A 19,350-nucleotide genomic window follows, 5' to 3' on the forward strand; every position below is an offset into this window, starting at 1 on the left:
TGCTCTACGAAACGGGTGCATTTTCCCACTCTTACTTATACATTTTATGTATGTTACATTTTGGTATGCTTCAAAATGTTTCCCTGTGAAAGCTAAACAAACAATGGAGAAAACACATCATAACAATTTAAGTCTCTATTTTGGTCTACTGTATTTTGGTCTGGACATGCCCTAAGACATGCATAACAAGGGTAGAATGGTATTTTAAAACATAGTTTTGAAAATAGGCTTGCTTTTACTTATAGTTCATAGAAATGTCTAGAAGTGTATTACAGAGTTTCAAATTGCTTGCATTTGTTTTTCAGGATTTGGGCAAAGATGTAATGTCCAATCAAGGACTAAAAGAGAACCTGGAAGAGCAGACGTTGAGGTAAACAGTGCGGTGAACTTCAGTGTCCATTAGCTTGGACTTTAACAACCTAATTCTAAAATAATAAACTTTTATGTGAAGTCCTCAGATTCTTGCTGGTTTCTGTGATTTTAACACACAGTTTGTAGATTTTCCAAATGCCCTGCCTACTGTGGTAAATGCCCTATTTTTTGCATTTGGTTTCTGGCATTGTTCCGTTGTCTTCGGTTTGTAGCAGGTCTAATGGCCAACTGGCATTAGCCCTTTGGGTGTAAATACATTTTCAGTAAATCATTAATTATCAATTATTCCTTGCATATCCTCATCAAAACAGTCTATTCTTAAAGGGATAGTTCACCCAATAATGAAAATTCACTCCCCTTCATGTTGTCCCAGAAAGTTTTGGTTACCATTGACTTCTATTGTATGGAAAAAAAACACTTGTCAAAATAAACATTTCTCAAAATATCTTCTTTTTATGTTAAAAAAGTCAGTCAGTCATATAGTACAGGTTTGGAACAACATAAGGGTGTTGATGAAAGAATTTACATTTTTGGGGGGGTAAACTAGAACTAAATATGATCATCTAAAACAAAAGCAATGAATGAAAAGTCTTTATTAATGCAAATGAAATGAAGCTACTTGTTATTATTTAGCCTTATTCTTATACTTACAAATGTTTAAGTCTTAAACTTATCAAATGTATTTTGGTTCTTTTTTATTTATTTTTAGAAACAAGCTTACACGAACCAAAGGAAAAGCACACAATAACAAGCAAGACCTTTCCAAGCAACATGTTGATAATGATGATGGTTACTCCATTGTCCAAGCGTCCACACTAAGTCAGCGATTGGCTAATGAAAGCTCTTCTAATCACCCTACACCTCCGGCTCTTCTCTTGAGCACTGGACCATCAGTTGTGGCCCAGCCACAAACAGTTGTGAATGATATTTACAGTATGACACTGGATGACCTACCCCCTCAAATAGAAGTTTCCATTTCTCCCTACGCCTGCTTCTATGGGACCCGTAACTCTGCCGCCAAAGCAGGCTGGCTGGATAAACTCTCGCCTCAAGGGTAAGGACCATACAGGCCTCTGTTTGATGCGTTGCACTCTTTGTTTAAACTTTTCTTTTGGGATTATTCTTGAGAATGCTGTCCGTCGAGTACTAAAACACATATCCAAGTATCAATGTTAAGGAATAATCACACACAAGTGTCGTTCTAACTCCATATGGTGTTATTTCTTCTGTGGAACACAAAAGATGCACTTCACACAGCTTTTTGCCATACAGTGCATAGAGACCATATGACCATAAAAGACTCATGCATTTCAAGTACTCTAAAGCTGTACAACAGCGGGAAGCTGTACTCTACACCGCTGTGAGCTGACTGAAGTGCCCAATGTTCTGCAATGTTCTGAAGCTGTTTTAAATCCACTGTAGAGTAAATAACAATACACACATTTACAAAACATAACAAAACACACGTTTCACATTTAACAGCACTGATTGCTAAGAGCAGTAATGTGTTCCCTCTGACCACATGACCTGCTGCTTCATTTGTTCAAATTCAAAGAATCAAATTATGTTGAATCTTGATCAACTTGACATCACATGTTGAGTCAGTTGGCTCTTAATTATTGTGGTCTGTAATTCCAAAGTGGCCTCATTCGGTTGGCTTTCTAAAATTAATGAAAATATTACATTAATATATACATGATCTCATTTAGCAGCAGTTCCTATTTCAGTTGAACTCTTTTCCATTTGAATGTTACAAGACCAAGACCACCTCAATTAAATAAATTAAATCATAAAATCATTTATATAAATTAGTGATTTTATTCTGCACAGATGCTTTAAATTCAAAATCAAAAGTATGTACAGGTATAACTTTTACATTAGAAATTGTAAAATAACTGTCAATAAGAAGTTTTTTTGGCACCGAATCATCCTATTAGAATGATTTCTGAAGGATCATGTGACTAAAGACTGGAGTAATGATGCTGAAAATTATGCTCTTTTTACTGTATTTTTGATTAAATAAATACAGCTAAAGAATTCTTTCAAAAGCATAAAAAAATCTGTCTAATTCCACAAACTTTTGAACAGCAAAATATTTTTGAAGACAAGTGTACAACGCTTTACCAAAGACAGGCCTAAAGCTAGAGCATATTTCACACTTTATTTTGGTATTAGTTTTAACACGTTAAACCCACTGTTAAAAACAACCTTCCTGTTTAGGATTTTTCTCTTCCTCTTCGTACGACTAATAGACGACGCACCACAATGCCAGTTCAGTGGTTAAACTGGACACAATTATTAATTTGGGCCTTATAAACCCTCAATGATAGTCAGTTTAATATTGTATCATGATTTATGTTGTGAAACACCCATCACATTAGTTTTGACTTTTGTCAACCTGACACTTCATTTTGTACTTGTAGGAATCGCGTCTTTCAGAGAAGATGGGTGAAGCTTGAAGGAGGAAATCTCACTTACTACAACAGCGATAAGGTGACACCAATGTTCGCTAATTCTCACACACACACCAGGGCTCTGCCTTGTCATGTTCTTGTTTCAGTTTGAGTGGGGAGCGCTGTGACAAGTCTAGAAGACTGGTGTCAGTTTTAAGCTCAGCATGTACAATCAGTTTAAAGGATCTCAGAATGTCCAAACTGCTGCAAATCTCTCTTAATTTCCACTTGCAGTGGGATACAACTAAAATGATTCTCCATTGCGGTCGACTGTTTTTGCGGACATACGTAGTATTATCACAGTAGTACAGAAAAGGCACTGAATGCATCAACAAGGTGATATCATCAGTGTGAAACAGTGGGGGTAGAGGACACTTTAATAGAAATGGAGGAGGGTGCTTTTGGTGTACCATGCTCTTGTCTTAAGCCTAATCTAAAGAGGATCATCAGCCACACACACATTTTATAGGATATACTCCGATGAGCCAAAACATTATGACCACCTGACAAATATGCTGTTGGTCCTCCACGTGCTGCCGATACAATGTCGACCTACAAAGGCATGGACTCCTGAAGGTGTCTGTAATATCTGGCATTATGACCTTAGCAGCAGATCCTTCAAGTCCTTTAGGTTGCGAGGTGGAGCTGAACATGGATCCGATTTGTTGGTCCAGCACATCCCACAAATTGTATGCACACATGTAAATTGCACTTGACAGGCAGTTTTTACATTAACGTCTAAATCTAATTATAAAATAGTTTCTGTGAAACTATCTGTAAAATATTTTTGTGGAAACTGTGATAAATTACTTTTTTTTTTAAACTTGATAAATTCACAAGAACACAATTTATTTGAAATATAAATTTCTATATATACAGGTATGTGTGTGTATATATATATATATATATATATACAGTCAGTGGCGCACTGTGACTTTTTTAAACCAGGTATGCTGGGTGATGCGTAATGTCAAAAATGCACCTGGTTGTGCGTTGTATGGGTTTATAATAAGCTTGTTCGCTCTAAGCAACTAAGAAGCTAACACTGTCTAATCTCGTCTCGTAACACATGGCAACATGGCTAAAAGTTTCCTATATTTGACCATTTAATTAAAGTAGTCGATGCATTCACAAGCACCCGTAAAAACTGTCGAGTTGAGTCACGGGTTTGCAAAATGTGCTGTATTTTTGTCATTTCGCTAGGTGGCAACAGTGTTGCCAGATTGGAAATGTCCAAGTATCGTACCAGAAGCTCAAAATGATCGTATTTGGAAGAAAAATTATCGTACCCAAGTCAAACGTACAATTTATAGACCACCAACTTTTTGACATGACCTGGAAATTACTTTATTACTTAAAAAAACTGACCTAAAGCGCAGTGGTAGGTATGTTAACTTTTTTCTTCTTCTTCTTGCAAAACATACAGAGATGACATAATGATATACAATGTTGTATACAATTTACAAAAAGAACATTAACGTGTGCTCATGAGAGAGTCATTCTCCACACTGATTGGGCGAGAAGACGTGAGATGCTCTTCTTAATATCCTTAATTCATCTCTGTCATTAGGATACGTACCAAAAACTTTTAAGCTGGCTATGATTAAACCGCATGTTAAAAAAACACAACTTGATCCTACAGAATAGGGCTGCATGATTTGGGGAAAATGTCATATTGTGATTATTGAGGTCAATATTGCGATTGCGATATGCGATTGCGATATAATAAACAAATGGTTTCATGAGTCAACTTGCTTGGTTCTAAAGCAAAATACACACACAGATTAGTGATAATTCTGAAATGTGTATTTCTCAACTCAAACTAGCAACAACAACTAAATGATTGATAACACCTGTAATGATCAATAAGCCATTGATATCTGGATAAAAATGACCCCCTCTCCCCCATTTTAAACATTAATTATAGTCATCCAACATTACAGTGATCCCGTCATTAAAATTGAAAGCTATCAATTTTTTTAAACATTTATTAGGCTTCAAAAAATATAACCGCTTTTAATTTAATTGAACTTAAATCTATCCTCACATAAATCCATAATAAATGTCATATTTACCTGTGCCCTTCCTGTCTAACAGGTAGGACATATACAGAACTTGAATAAAGTTATCAAACAGTCTGCGCTACGTAGATTATAAATTATATATTGACTAATCCTTATTAAACACAAGTTCTTTAGTCAAGAGCAGTGAGTAATTTTCTGTGTTCCCTTTGTTCTTTTATTAACTTTACCGACATAAAGCTTTATTGGAGCTGGCCCTTTAAGAGCAGCCACTGCTGACATCACTGCTGGATCTCACACGCGCCTCATTCTCTCACAACTTTTTACATCCATCATAAGACTGCTCTTATGTTATGAAGATACTCGACAAACGACATTTTGGCATTATTGTGTGTTATTGTTTTTCAAGCACGGAAGAGAACTGTATTCTGGCGCGCGGTCTGTGCATGTGCATGATACTGGTGCGCGTCTTTCTGTGAGTCACAGTCAGGACATTCACAGGCAGTGCGCTCTCTTTTGACTTGTCAAGTCAAGTCAAGTCAAGTTAAATATATTTATATAGCGCTTTTCACAATACAGATTGTATCAAAGCTGCTTCACAGTATCAATCAAAACAACTTAACAATGTTTGTTTATTACTGGAAAAAAAAAACATCCAAGTTTGGTAGAGCTAATCAATGGTATGATTGGTTAATTAATTTGAATATCCCCAACTGAGCAAGCCAAAGGCAACAGTGGCAAGGAACCGAAAAACTCCATCCAGTGACCTAAAGGTGTCCTAACACCCCATCAAATGACCCAATGGAGAAAAAAAAACCTTGGGAGAACCCAGGCTCAGTCGAGGGCCAGTTCTCCTCTGGCGTTTATGAACTAGAGGCCGAATTTACAGTAACTGTAAGATAAAAATTTATATGAATGCCTGGCTAAATAGATGCGTCTTCAGTCTAGTTTTAAACTGGGAGAGAGAGTCTGAGCTACGAACAATATCAGGAAGGCTATTCCAGAGCTTCGGAGCTAAATGTGAAAATGCTCTGCCTCCTTTGGTGGATCTGGATATCCTAGGAATGACCAGAAGCCTCGAATCTAGTGATCTTAAAGAGCGCGATGGATTCTAATGCGATAGAAGATCCGTTAAATAGACTGGAGCTAAACCATTTAGAGCTTTATAAGTCAAAAGCAATATCTTGTATTTAATACGGAACTTTATAGGTAACCAATGAAGGGATGATAAAATCGGTGTTATATGATCATATTTTCTTGATCTAGTAAGAACTCTAGCGGCTGCATTTTGGACTAACTGTAGCTTGTTTATTGAAGATGCAGGACAACCAGCTAATAAAGCATTACAGTAATCTAGTCTCGAGGTCATGAATGCATGAACTAACTTTTCTGCATCAGAGACTGATAGCATATTACGTAGCTTAGCAATGTTTCTAAGGTGGAAAAAGGCTGTTTTTGTAACATATGGAATATGCTTTTCAAAAGACAGGTTGCGGTCTAGTATAACACCCAGGTCTTTTACTGTAGCGGATAAAGTAACAGGGCATCCTACTATGTTAAAGTCGTGCTGTGAAGGGTTTTGTGGACGGTTTTTAGAACCGATAAGTATTACCTCTGTCTTGTCTGGATTTAATAAAAGAAAATTACGCGTCATCCAATCTTTTATATCATTAACACAATCTGTCAATTTGGATAATTTAGCGTATTCATCTGGCCTTGATGAAATATATATTTGAGTGTCATCAGCATAACAATGGAAACTAATTCCATGTTTCCTTAGAATATTACCAAGTGGCAGCATATATATTGAGAATAATAAAGGGCCTAACACAGATCCCTGCGGCACTCCATAGTTTGCCGAGTTATAATCGATTTTTCTCCATTTAAGTAGATGAAATGGTAGCGGTCAGATAAGTATGACCTGAACCAGCTTAATGCTTGTCCTTGAACACCAGTGTAATTTTGTAGTCGATCTAAGAGTATTGTGTGATCTATAGTATCGAACGCAGCACTAAGATCAAGTAAAACTAGTACTGAGATACAGCCTTGGTCCGAAGCTAAAAGTAAATCATTTGTGATTCTAACAAGCGCAGTTTCAGTGCTATGATGTGGCCTGAATCCAGACTTTTCTTGCAAGAAAGAGCAGAGTTGAGCAGACACAACTTTTTCTAATATTTTTGACATAAATGGAAGATTCGAAATGGGTCTGTAATTTGCTAGGTTATTTGGATCTAATTGTGGTTTCTTAATAAGAGGTTTTATAACTGCCAGCTTGAACGTTCTTGGAACATGACCTAAAGATAAAGATGAGTTAATAATATTGAGAAGAGGCTCTTCCACTATAGGTAACACTTCTTTCAGTAGTTCAGTTGGTATAGGATCTAATAAACATGTTGTTGTTTTAGATGAAGTGATACGTTTATTTAACTCTTTTTTTTCTATGGTTGTAAAGCATTGTAATTGTTCTTGCGGGGTGATAATTGCGGCTGAATTATAAGGCGCGAGCAGAGATCGAACGTTTACGATTTTGATTCTGATGCTTTCAATTTTCTCGGTGAAGAAGTTCATGAAATCATTACTACTAAACTGTAACGAGGTATTTTGTTCAGACGACGTCTGTTTATTTGTTAGTCTAGCCACGGTATTAAATAAAAACCTTGTCGCGCATGAATGGTTTAAAGCATTCACACGAATAAGAGCGGGATTATGGAACACTAGCCAAAGGATGAAACAAAATGACAGATGCAGCGTTAATTACGTTAACAGCCCTAATTTGTTTATTTCATATAAAATCGCAGCATTTTGCATCATATAATCGCATAGGCTTGACATCGTGATTGTGATATGATTAATCGTGCAGCACTACTACAGAATTAGTCAATTACAGGCCGATCTCGAATCTACCTTTTCTGTCAAAGATATTAGAAAAGGCAGTATCCTCACAACTATGTTCCTTTTTAGAAAGAAATGGTATCTGCAAAGATTTTCAGTCAGGATTTAGACCGTACCATAGTACTGAGACAGCTTTCATTAGAGTCAAAAATGATTTGCTCTTATCATCCGATCATGGTTGTATCTCTCTATTAGTGTTACTCGATCTTTTGACACTATTGACCACAACATTCTTTTAAATAGACTCGAAAATTATGTTGGCATTAGTGGAATTGCATTAGCATGGGTTAAATCATACTTATCTGAATGTTATCAGTTTGTAGCAGTAAATGAAGAGATGTCTTATCGATCAAAAATTCAGTATGGCGTACCACAAGGCTCAGTACTAGGACCGTTGCTGTTCACTCTGTACATGCTACCCTTAGGAGATATCATTAGGAAGCATGGCATTAGTTTTCACTGTTATACTGATGATACTCAGCTCTATATTTCTTCATGCCCTGACGAAACTTACCAATTCACAAAATTAACGAAATGCATAGCTGATATAAAAAACTGGATGACTAGTAATTTCCTACTAAATACTTAATACTACATACTAACCTAGAATACTGTCTAACACTTGATGGCTGCTCTGTCAAGTCTTTGTTGTCGGTTAGGAACCTGGGTGTGCTCTTTGATACCAATCTTTCATTTGAAAGTCACGCGTCTGAATTTTTCCATCTTAAAAATGTATCTAAATTGTGTCATATGCTCTCAATGACAAATGCGGAACAGTTAGTTCATGCGTTCATGACATCAAGGCTAGATTATTGTAATTATTTTATGGGTGGTTGCCCTGCATGCTTAATAAACAAACTACAGCTGGTCCAAAAAACAGCAGCTAGAGTTCTTACCAGAACCAGGAAGTATGACCATATTAGCCCGGTTCTGTCAACAATGCATTGGCTCCCTATTAAACATCGTATAAATTTTAAAATATTGCTGATTACTTACTAAGCTTTAAATGTTTTAGTACTTGAGTGAGCTCTTAACACATTATAGTTCGTCACGTCTATTGCGATCTCAAAATTCCGGCCAGTTGATAATACCTAGAATATCAAATTAGACTGCTGGCAGTAGATCCTTTTCCTATTTAGCACCAAAACTTTGGAACAGTCTTCCTAACATTGTCCGGGAAGCAGACAAACTCAGTCAGTTCAAATCTAGACTAAAAACACATCTATTTGACCTAGCATACACATAACACATTATAGACTTCTATAATTCAGTGTTAGGCTGCATAGATTAGATCAGTCGGAACCGGGAACACTTCCCATAAATCCTGATGTTACATCATAGGAAGGATGGCGTCTACGCTAATATTAGTCTAACTTAATTCTAGAGCTGCTGTAAGGCCAAAACAATCTCTGTTACTTTAATTTCCTATTATCACTGTAAAGCTGCTTTGAAACAATCTATATTGTTAAAAGCACTATATAAGTGAAGGTGACTTGACTTGACCACGTTCAAGTTCTCCTCACTATCATGACGGTAGACGTAGAATCCACAGCTAGATCAATGAGAATGAGAATGAGAAGCCCTATGATTTCAACGACCATCATTTGAAATGTCACATTATTCTGAAATTATCGTACGAATACGATAATTATCGTACATCTGGCAACACTGAGTGGCACAAATGTCGCAGAAATTTAAACGTTACGGTGCATCGCCAGGCATCTAATATCAGCAGTGTTGGGAGTAACGCGTTACAAAAGTAATGCATTACAGTAACATATTACGTTTTGCTGTAACGCAGTAGTGTAAGGCATTACTTATCAATTTTCAGTAATATTTTACTCGGTACATGTTCAGTAAGGCTTGCGTTACAACAGACTTTTAGTTTTAATTGTTAAACAAACAACAACAAAAAACAGCAAGACCGCGAGACATTAACGAATGAAAAATGCAAGTAAGCTAAATTACCTGTTCGTGGTCAGTCAATAGCCGCGTCTAGTGTCCAAGTCTCTAAATAAAGACTAAATGGCAGCGTCTGATATATTTGTATAGCGATTTATTTTTTACAGGAGTGCCGTGAGGCATGATTTCGGCCTCTGTGCTCGCGCTGGCCAGTGGAAAAGCGGCTAATGGTGAAGATGACACTATACATTCGCGAGATGGACGTATGCGCATTAGGCTATTCGTTCTGTGTTTTCTTTCTAAACAGTTAGGCTATGTTTATGTGGTATTTTTTCATGTTTTCATCACACAATCATGTTTTTGATGCGGTGGTGACGCGTTCATGTAAGTGCGGCGGCGCTGCCGATAAAGCACCGAAAACCTGTCACAAAGAATCGGCAAAAGCAATGATTATGAATATGTCAAATATAGCAAGGAGACATTTTAATTGTTTATTAATAAAGTCAAGATGAAGTTGACGATGCTGCCTCGCGATCTTCGCAGTAGTGAATGCACCAGAGAGAAATGCACATTTCATTTCATAAGCAGAGAGCAGTCTGTTTTCTTTCGTTTTGAATTGTTCTGTTTACAAGTAGACATTTCAATATAGATATATTTTTCAAGTCCGTGAATAGGCTACCTTATATGCTGAGTTTCGGTTCATTTATGAGACGCGCTCCAGTTCACGCGCTTAAATCCAGGCAATTGGTTGACGAAACATTGATTAAAATTAATATACAATTAATACAAAACGAAATTCACTTTAAAGAAAGGCTTTGTGTGTGTAAGGTATCTGTGAAAGTTTTAAAGTAGTCTTTTAGTGCCGCTTCAGAGCGGTCGCGTCCATAACGGAGAACTGTCACGTCTGTAACATTGTTTTTTCCTCTTAAATGCGAACACGAAAAATAAAATAAAATGAATATTTTATGTTCTGTGGAGAGCCAACCCTTCTTCATCCGATTTGCGCAGTGTAATTCACAGAATTACAAAAAAATAAAATAAATAAAAATCGTTGCCTCCTAAAAGTTAAAGATTTTTTTCGTCTCGCATGACTGTCTATTTCCCTAATATTAAATATAAAACGCATGTGTAGACTGATATTTTTCTAATGTCTGGACTCCTTTCATGGAGGAGCCTATGGATAAACAGACGTTTCAATATTTTGGTATTAATGCATTTTCTGAGAATTTATATTTCAAGTTTTGACTGCAAATGTCATGTCCATAACGCTAGAATTCCCAAATTTTAAATAATTTATCCTCAACTAGTTTTGTGGTGTAGGTCTACGTATTTTACAATGTTAAGTTAACTTCAGATAATGCTAATAGTAATTTAAAGATGTGGTAGCATTGGATCTGGACGGTATGGATAACGCTGGGAGTTGGAAGGGGTGTGTCGCGATTCTGCAGGTTCGTGTATCTGAGTGTCGCGATTTGGGTTTCATATCGCATATCCTTACAGCCCTAGTCATTTTAGAATGTTACGTTTTACTCCTGTATAGTTATTTTGGTGAAAGTAACTCAAAAGTAATACAGGAGTAATGTAACGCATTACAATTCTGAGACAGTAATATTGTAAGGTAATGAATTACTTTTAAATAACAGTAACAAGTAATATATAATGTATTACAGTTTGGGAGTAACTTGCACAACACTGAATATCAGAGACGACAAATACACCATGTCAGGCATCAATTTAAATGTATGCCAGAAGTGTTTAGTTAATTATTAAGAACTAAAAATAAGTTTAATATAATAAATCTTCGTGGCCTATTATAAATAAAATATAGGTGAAATATCAGTAGAATAAATAAGTATAATAAAAATATGATTATTATTTGAAAAAAACAAGTTGAAATAGCTAATGCAAATTGGTGACTTTAACAAACGCATAGACTATGATTAACAGCCTCGGATAGTTACAGGTCTGCTTAGGTCTGTTTTAACAGTTTATACGTTTTGATTAAAAAAACGTCCCTATGGAGAAAATAAAATATTATGAAAATAGTTTGACTTTTTTTCCCACTTGATTTAGTACATTTAGTCTTGTATCAAACACAATATAATTTTCTTTGGCCGAGATCTGACAGCAGCAGCACATTTTTCCTCTTGGACGGGCCATCCGCGGACAGTTTACCCGGCGCATTAAAACCCCAATATGCAAGCAAACCAATGAGAACATGGGACAATGATGACGATCTATAACAACAGAGCGTACATAGCAAAGCTGCTGTGAATCAGCTTACCCGGAACTGAGTGGCAAATTTGAAGAAAATTTGTTTGGCAAATAAATAAATGACTAAGAGTTACATGCGTATTACTAATATTTTATTATATAAGCTTTATGGTACACCTTAAACAAAGGTATTAATTTATAGTAATTTATAGTGTTAATACTAATCAGTGAGTCCATGAATGGCTTGGGTATGCAGAGCATTCGCGGCTTATATGGACCGTACGCCACTGATCAATTATGGTTGCTTACTTGCTTCCTTCTATGTATTAATAATTGAGGAAAAGTGACAATTTTTCTGAAAAAGCATCACTAATCAAGAAAACTAAAGAAAGTTTGAAAGAAATTGCCCTCCAACTGATTGTCCTCAGTGGACATATTCTCTCCTTAGTCTCTCTTCTCTGATTGAAATGGCTAATCTCAATCACTGCTCACTTCTTGACATCACATAATGATGTCATCAATCAGAGACCTCCTTAAACCGTGGGAGAGAGGCAAGCACCACACTCCCACTGGTTTCCTGTAGGACCCTTGGGGACGAAGCAGCATGGTCTCCCCCCAAACTTACCTGATGTTTCATCAACCTTGCGACCAGGTCCGCGACGTCAGGGGATCCAAGTAACACTCTCAGTGTTTTAGCATTTATGTGTGAGTGAAAGAGGTTTAGAGTGTCACCTGTCAGTAGGCAGGGTGTGTGGAGATGTCTGGGTTGAGTACAACTGTGTAGAAAATCCAGAAAAGCTCAAAAGTCCTCTGGGAGTGCCAGTGGAAAGCTTTCTCACCACCCGCCCTTTGTTTTTGATGGTTGTAGTCATCCATTTTAGGGCAGATGTGAGCTTCCTCCAACTTCCTGCTGACCTGCAACTACACTACTGGTCAAAAGTTTGGAATAAGTTTTTTTTTAAAGATTATATATAGATATATAGATATATATATAATTTTTATTTTACATTTTTGAAAGAAGTTTCGTATGCTCACCAAGACTGCATCAAATACACAGTAAAAAGAGCAATGTTGAAAAATGCTATTGCAATTTTTGTTTTAATATATTGTAAAATCTAATATATTCCTGTGCAGCAGCCATTACTTCAGTGTCACATGATTCCAATATGCTGATTTGCTCCTTAATATGTTAAAAAAACGTTTTTGCTGCTTAATATTTTTTATTATAAAACATGTTTTAAGTAAAACATGTTTCTAAAAGAGAAATGGATACTTTGTTATTCAGCATGGACATATTAAATGGGGTCAAAAGTAAATACATTTATATTTACAGTTTTCAGTTTCAAATAAATGCTTTTGTTTTCAACTTTCTATTCATCAAAGAATCCTGAAATATGAATTCCACAAAAAAAGCAGCAAAAACTTGACCAGTAATAATTTATAATATTCGAGCATCAAATCATATTATAATGATCTATGAAGGATCATGTGACACCAAAGACTGGAGTAATGATGCAAAAAATTCAGCTTTGCCAAAACAGGAATAAATTCTATTTTATAATATATTACAGTAGAAAATGGTTCTTTTGAATAGTAATAATATTTTACAATATTACTCTTTTTATTGTATTTTTAATCAAATAAATACAGCCTTGGTGCGCATAAGATACTTCTTTCAGGCACAACTTCTTTTAGACACATGAAAAAAACTTAATTCCACATTTTTGACAGATAGTGTATGACAGCAGATCTTTTAGAATACTACATTCAGCTGTGTGCTTTTGGCTGGTGTTGGACAATGTAAAAAAAATATGCAAATGCATTTTGTTGATTATTGCTCCACACAATATATTTAAGTCAGCTTCGACACTTTACTCACTTGCATTAGCGCCCCTCTGCCAGGTGGTGTCCCCATGGCTCCACTGCAGTACCAACCCAGCACTAGTGAAAACAAAAGCTAATGGCATTAGGTCTCTCTGGGTCTCTGATCAAATGCAGACTTCATCAGTCAGCCTCTTCAACTCTATTGCATATTCAGATGTATATGTTCTTGATCATCATGTGTGTATAGAACAACCTGCTGTGAGCACGACATGCCATCACAGATGTGCACAAACCATACGAGTACATCCTGCCGCTATAAACTTTTTGTGCACCGTACGTCTTTGTTATATGTGTGTTTGTATAAGCACACACCTACTTAAACCGTCTCTAAACTCTTAATGGATGCGCTTGCGTTTGCACATGTACTCTTTAAGCCCCCTTCATCATTCCGACCCTGAAAATTGTAATTATAATGAATAATTAATGCCAGCTTAGAGAGCGCCTCATTATTGCCACTTAGCTTCCTATAAACATGCACACCTCTTCACTTTTATCCCCCTTTACTCTCTTCCGCTGCTGTCCAGATTTTAGACAGAGGAAGTCTCATTAAAATGCCAGGGAGTTCACGGCCATAACATGGCTGTGGAGGGAAGGATGCAAAATTGGAAAGAAAGAGCGAGTGAGGAGCGAGATCCCGGAGAGGGGTGATGGCTGCCCCCTACCATAATTAGGGTTAGCTGCGCCCATCGTTGTTAACATGCTGCCTTAATTTGAGAAGTTGGCGCTCTCTCTGACCCCTACTTTCTCTCTCTTTCTCACAATCTCACGCTCTCTCTGCTTTGTGAGCTTCTCTTCCTTGATCCATTGGTTCTTCACTCATTCTCTCCATCAAGCAATCCCCAAGCTATCATATCCCTCTCTATATCTCATCCTCTCTGTTTTTTCGCTTTCTCTCCCTCATTTGTTCTCTTGTCTTTCTTTGGCATTACCTCTTCCATTTGCGCTAGCCGAGGAGGGGGTCCCTCACTAAATCTTCTCTTCTATTTCTGGATGGACGAGATCTAGAAATAGTGCAAGGTCATCATAATAATTAACAGCCAACTGAAATGGACAAATGAATGTTTCATTTTTTCCCCCGGTCTCATTCTCTTCTCTTGCCTTTTTTCTCTGTCTGTGGAGCTCTGTTCCTAAACACAGTGAACTACACTAATTCCTACAGTCTTCATAGGCAGCTGTCTTCTGAAGCATTCTAACTGAAATGGAACCTTCATACGCAAATGTTTTGGAATGACCGACATACTGGAGGCAGCAACTCGACTAGACTAATTTCAGTAAGGGCGAAGAACATTACAATTAATCATAAATGTTCATAGTGCACTCAAATTCTGGTAAAAAAAAAAAATGTTTTATCATTATTTTTCATACTTCTCAGTATTTAATGAATAATATATTTATGGTATTATTTTATATTGTATATAGTACCGTTTAAAGGTTTTGGGTCATTACGATTATTTAAAGAAATTAATACTTTTATTCAGCGAGCATGCATTAATTTGATCAAAAGACAGTAAAGACGTTTAAAAAAAAACAATTTTAAATAAATGCTGTTCTTTTACACTTTCTATTCATCAAAGAATTCTGAAATGTATCACAATTTCCACATAAATATTGAGCTGGATAACTGTTTTCAACATTGATAATAATAATAATAATAATAAATGCTTCTTGTGCAGCAAATCAGCTTATTAGTATGAAGTCACTGAAGACTGGAGTAATGATGCTGAAAATTCAGCTTTGCCAACACAGGAATAAATTGCATTTTAAAATATATTAAAATAGAAAACAGTTATTTGAAATAATTTCACAATATAACTGTTACTATATTTTTCATCCAATAAATGCAGCCTTGGTGAGCATAAAGAGACTTCTTTCAAAAACATTTTTTTTTAGTTTTTTTAACCAAACCCAGATATCTGAACGGTAGTGAGTGTACCTTGAATTTCAAATTTTCACTGAGCTCATCACAGTGCATACTGTTATTTCCACCTTCACATAAAGATATATGCAATGCTACATTAGTATTCGGCTAAAACAAGGTTGCTCAATGAAGATGTCTACCTTTTAGAACAGACTTGTCACCTATGTTGCATAAAATGTTACCTGCGTAGGCAGCTCACTGGGTTTTGAAACAGCTCTTGTCTCCCTCTCATTCTCTCACTTCATTTTCAGTTCTCCACAGCATTTGCCCTTTTCTATCCATCACAGTCTGCTGTTTTAGAGCGACTGGAGTGCTGTGTATGAGTTCTGTAGACTAAAGGAGGTCTCACAGAGCTCTATTGCTGCTTTGGAGGCTTATGTTGGTTTGAAGCACACAGAGAGACCAAACACTCCTTTCTCTAAACAACTAGCTCTGTTTCCCTCATCTTTTGCCCACAAAACATCAGACTATAAATACTGAAGTGCCAAGCCTGTTAGCTGGGGACTGGTATTAGGAATCAGGCCTGCTTGAGTGTGTGAGTGTATGCTTGACTCAAACCATCTTTTCTTTTTTCTTTTATTTTATTTTACAGAAAGCAGATGCATTATGGCTGGATTGAGCTTTCTGTTGGAAACAATGTATGCAAGTCATGTTGCAATGTTCGTACACTACCAGCCAAAAGTGTTGATACATGATGGTTCTCATTCATTATTATTATTATTCATTTGTATTGCATTTTAGAATATTAGTGAAATCGTCAATTATAAAATAACAAAAATTGAAGTATGGGAATACTGTGTATATGCACCAACCAAATTCATGAGAGGATTTATGTAATTTTCTTTAAGCAGAAGGGCTTTCCTTCACTATTTGATCCAGTGCATCCAAACATGTTTTTTTTTGTTTCATTTTCTTTCATTTTTGGTTTGTTTCAGGGTTTTGTTTTTGTTTATTTTTGTATGGTTTGTTTTCATTTGTTTGATAATCCTTTACATACGTTTTTAAGATTGCGAGAGACAAACATTCACTCAAGTGTGTCCAATTTTTTGACTGGTGGTTTGTCTGTCCATACACACTTTGTGCTATGAATAATTTTTCTGTCTCCCTCATTCTTTGCAGGAGATGTACTCGAAGGGCCTGATTCCTATTTCAGCAGTTAAAAAAGTTCGAGCTCAGGGTGAAAATAAGTTTGAGGTGGTCACCTCTGTAAGAACCTTTGTGTTTCGGGCAGAGAAAGAAGGTGAGCCTCTTTGCTTTTCTGTCTATCTCACGTTTCGACCCCCTCTCACTAATCCTTTTGAAACCAATTCACTTCCACTCTCTATCTTTTAGCATATTTCACTCATATTTTTATCGTCATACCATCTCTGCTATAAGATAAGATGCTCTGAGTAGATCTTTCACAGCACACCCAATCAGACAGAGAGACAGAGAGAGAGAGCGAGAGAGAGATTAAAGGAGAAGCTGAAACAACCGAGACAATGATGATAGCTTTAGATTTAATATGTACAGCAAACACCCTGTTGGTGCATATTGTTGCCACACCATTGCCTGCATATTTTATGTGATATTTTCTTAATAACCAGGCGAGGCCTGGTTGGACTGTGTTAGTCGTGTGTTAAAATACCCGGTTATGGTAATGGACGTGACATTTCCAAAACGCGCTTGAAGTAATTGACCATTCACAACACACTGGTCCATCCGATCAATCGGAGCTCATTGGGCTTTTTTCAAAGAAGGGGCTTCAGTGAGACCGGACCTAAACAGAGCGCTTCTTACAGATTATGTGAAAAAGAATGTACATTATTTTACTTAATGTATTATTAATTACTTTGTACATTGTATTGCCTCTTTAAAGGAATTTTCTCCTACAGAGGCCTCCAAATGTATTTGACCTCTTAAACTACACTTAAATATGTATGTCATTGCATTTAATTTGATATTTTGTTTCTAATGTAATGAAGCTCAAACATTTTTCAGTGTTCCATAAATCTCTGAATACTTGCTGTGGACACTGAATATCTGTAAACCTAAGCCTGACACATGATTTGCCATTATTTGTAAATGGAGCAACTTTACTTTTTCAAGGCCATTCAGACTGGTGAGATTATTTAACTTTTTCAGACACCTTGCAGTAAAAGCAACGGTGCAAGGGTGAGGAGTTCACCATGAGCCAATCAACTGCCATGTTATTGACACGGCCTTTTGCTTTCTGCATCACAATTACTGTGGTAAATCTGTGGCTAATAGCACTGCTGTGTGCCATAGTGTCCTAGAATATCAGCAAATAATGGTCTCCTCAATACCTCCATTCTCCCCAGCTCTTGTGTAATGACCTCTGACCCATTGTAAGTGAATTACTCTGAGCGAAGTCAGTTTAGGCATGCATTTAACTGTACTTTCCACCATAAGAAGAACTCAGAAACCGAGAGAGAGCGCACTGGTCCGATCTGCTCATGCATCTTTAAACAGCTTTATAGCAGTCTGAAAGAGTCATCAATCTTAAGATAAACACAAGAGAGGAGGGGAGAGAGAATGAGTAAGTGAATGAAAGAGCTTGAAGTGGGTGGTCATGGGATGAGCACAAAAGATAAGAATGAGAATTAGTGTTAGAGATCGAGCAGCACATTCGGTATCATTTAGATGCACAAGAGTGTGTGTAGAGTGAGAAAAAATTCATGACATCCACTCTTTCTGGGGTAGTTTTCAACTGTGCTGGTCTCTTCTTTCAGAGAGAGTGTAATATTTTGTGAATAACAATGTTTTCATGGAGAAAGGGAAAGAAAATCTTTCACAGACACCAATTTCAAATGCGAGTGCAGTTTGTAACTTTCTGTGAGGAGGTTCTTGTAACAGTAAGGAACGGTTTGTTATATTTCCACTTGAGCTTGGTTCGGCCGTTCGCGGCCCGTAATTCTCTGAGCAGCCGTGCTGAACCGAGCTGGTAACATGCGTGTAATGACGTCGCCACTCAGGATTGGTCACTTGTCTGTTGCCTGGCTACCAGTTTCTCTGTAGCTGGCAGAGCGCTATTTGAGCGAATAAACAAACGTTAATAATAAAATTAACAGAAAAATCTGATAATCCTCCATAATGCAGTTGCTATTTACATCTTATTCCATCTGCAAAATCTTGCGTTGCCAAGACAATGATTGACGCATTTGTAGTACATCCCAGAGAGCTCTGTTATCAGCTCCACATTGGAAAATTAAATCATATCTGTACCTGCTGGGCAGGATCAGCACTGAATGGAACAGTAAAGCAATTAGAACGGTTTGGCCCAACTTTTGAAAAGCGGCTTAAACGATTTTGGTCACTCTTTAGATTAGGGTCCGTTCTCACTATTAGCTAACTATTATCTATGACATTTGCCTCAATAAACTCCTAATTACTGCATATTAATATAAGGTATATAATATATATATTTGTAAAGTAGTAAGTTTAGGTGTAGGGCAGGATTTAGGGATGTAGAATATGGTCATGCAGAGTAAATCATTAATATCTGCTTATAAAGTGTCAATTCTAGTAATATGCATGCTAATAAGCAACTAGTTCATAGTGAGAATTGGACCCTAAACTAAAGTGTGTCACGACTTCTACTCTACTGTTTAAAAAAGTTAGGTTCGGTAAGATTTATTTAATGTTTTTAGGTTGCATTTATTTGATTTTTGTTACAGGAATGTAGTGAAATATT

The 19,350-nt window shown here is 36.7% G+C and overlaps 1 protein-coding gene across 2 annotated transcripts in view; it reads left to right on the top strand.

Moving 5' to 3' along the window:
* arap2 (ArfGAP with RhoGAP domain, ankyrin repeat and PH domain 2) overlaps positions 1 to 19,350 on the top strand; it is a 126,551-nt gene that overhangs the window by 38,921 nt on the left and 68,280 nt on the right. For both annotated transcript variants that reach the window (XM_077229517.1, XM_077229518.1), the window contains 4 exons: positions 306 to 370; positions 1,082 to 1,426; positions 2,796 to 2,865; positions 16,776 to 16,896. In XM_077229517.1, the coding sequence (XP_077085632.1) occupies positions 306 to 370; positions 1,082 to 1,426; positions 2,796 to 2,865; positions 16,776 to 16,896 (601 nt within the window). The remainder of the gene's footprint in view (positions 1 to 305; positions 371 to 1,081; positions 1,427 to 2,795; positions 2,866 to 16,775; positions 16,897 to 19,350) is intronic.

The sequence above is a fragment of the Siphateles boraxobius genome, unplaced genomic scaffold (genome assembly GCF_051911475.1).
Source record: "Siphateles boraxobius isolate OS27281-9 unplaced genomic scaffold, OSU_SipBor_1 130, whole genome shotgun sequence".
NCBI lineage: Eukaryota > Metazoa > Chordata > Actinopteri > Cypriniformes > Leuciscidae > Siphateles > Siphateles boraxobius.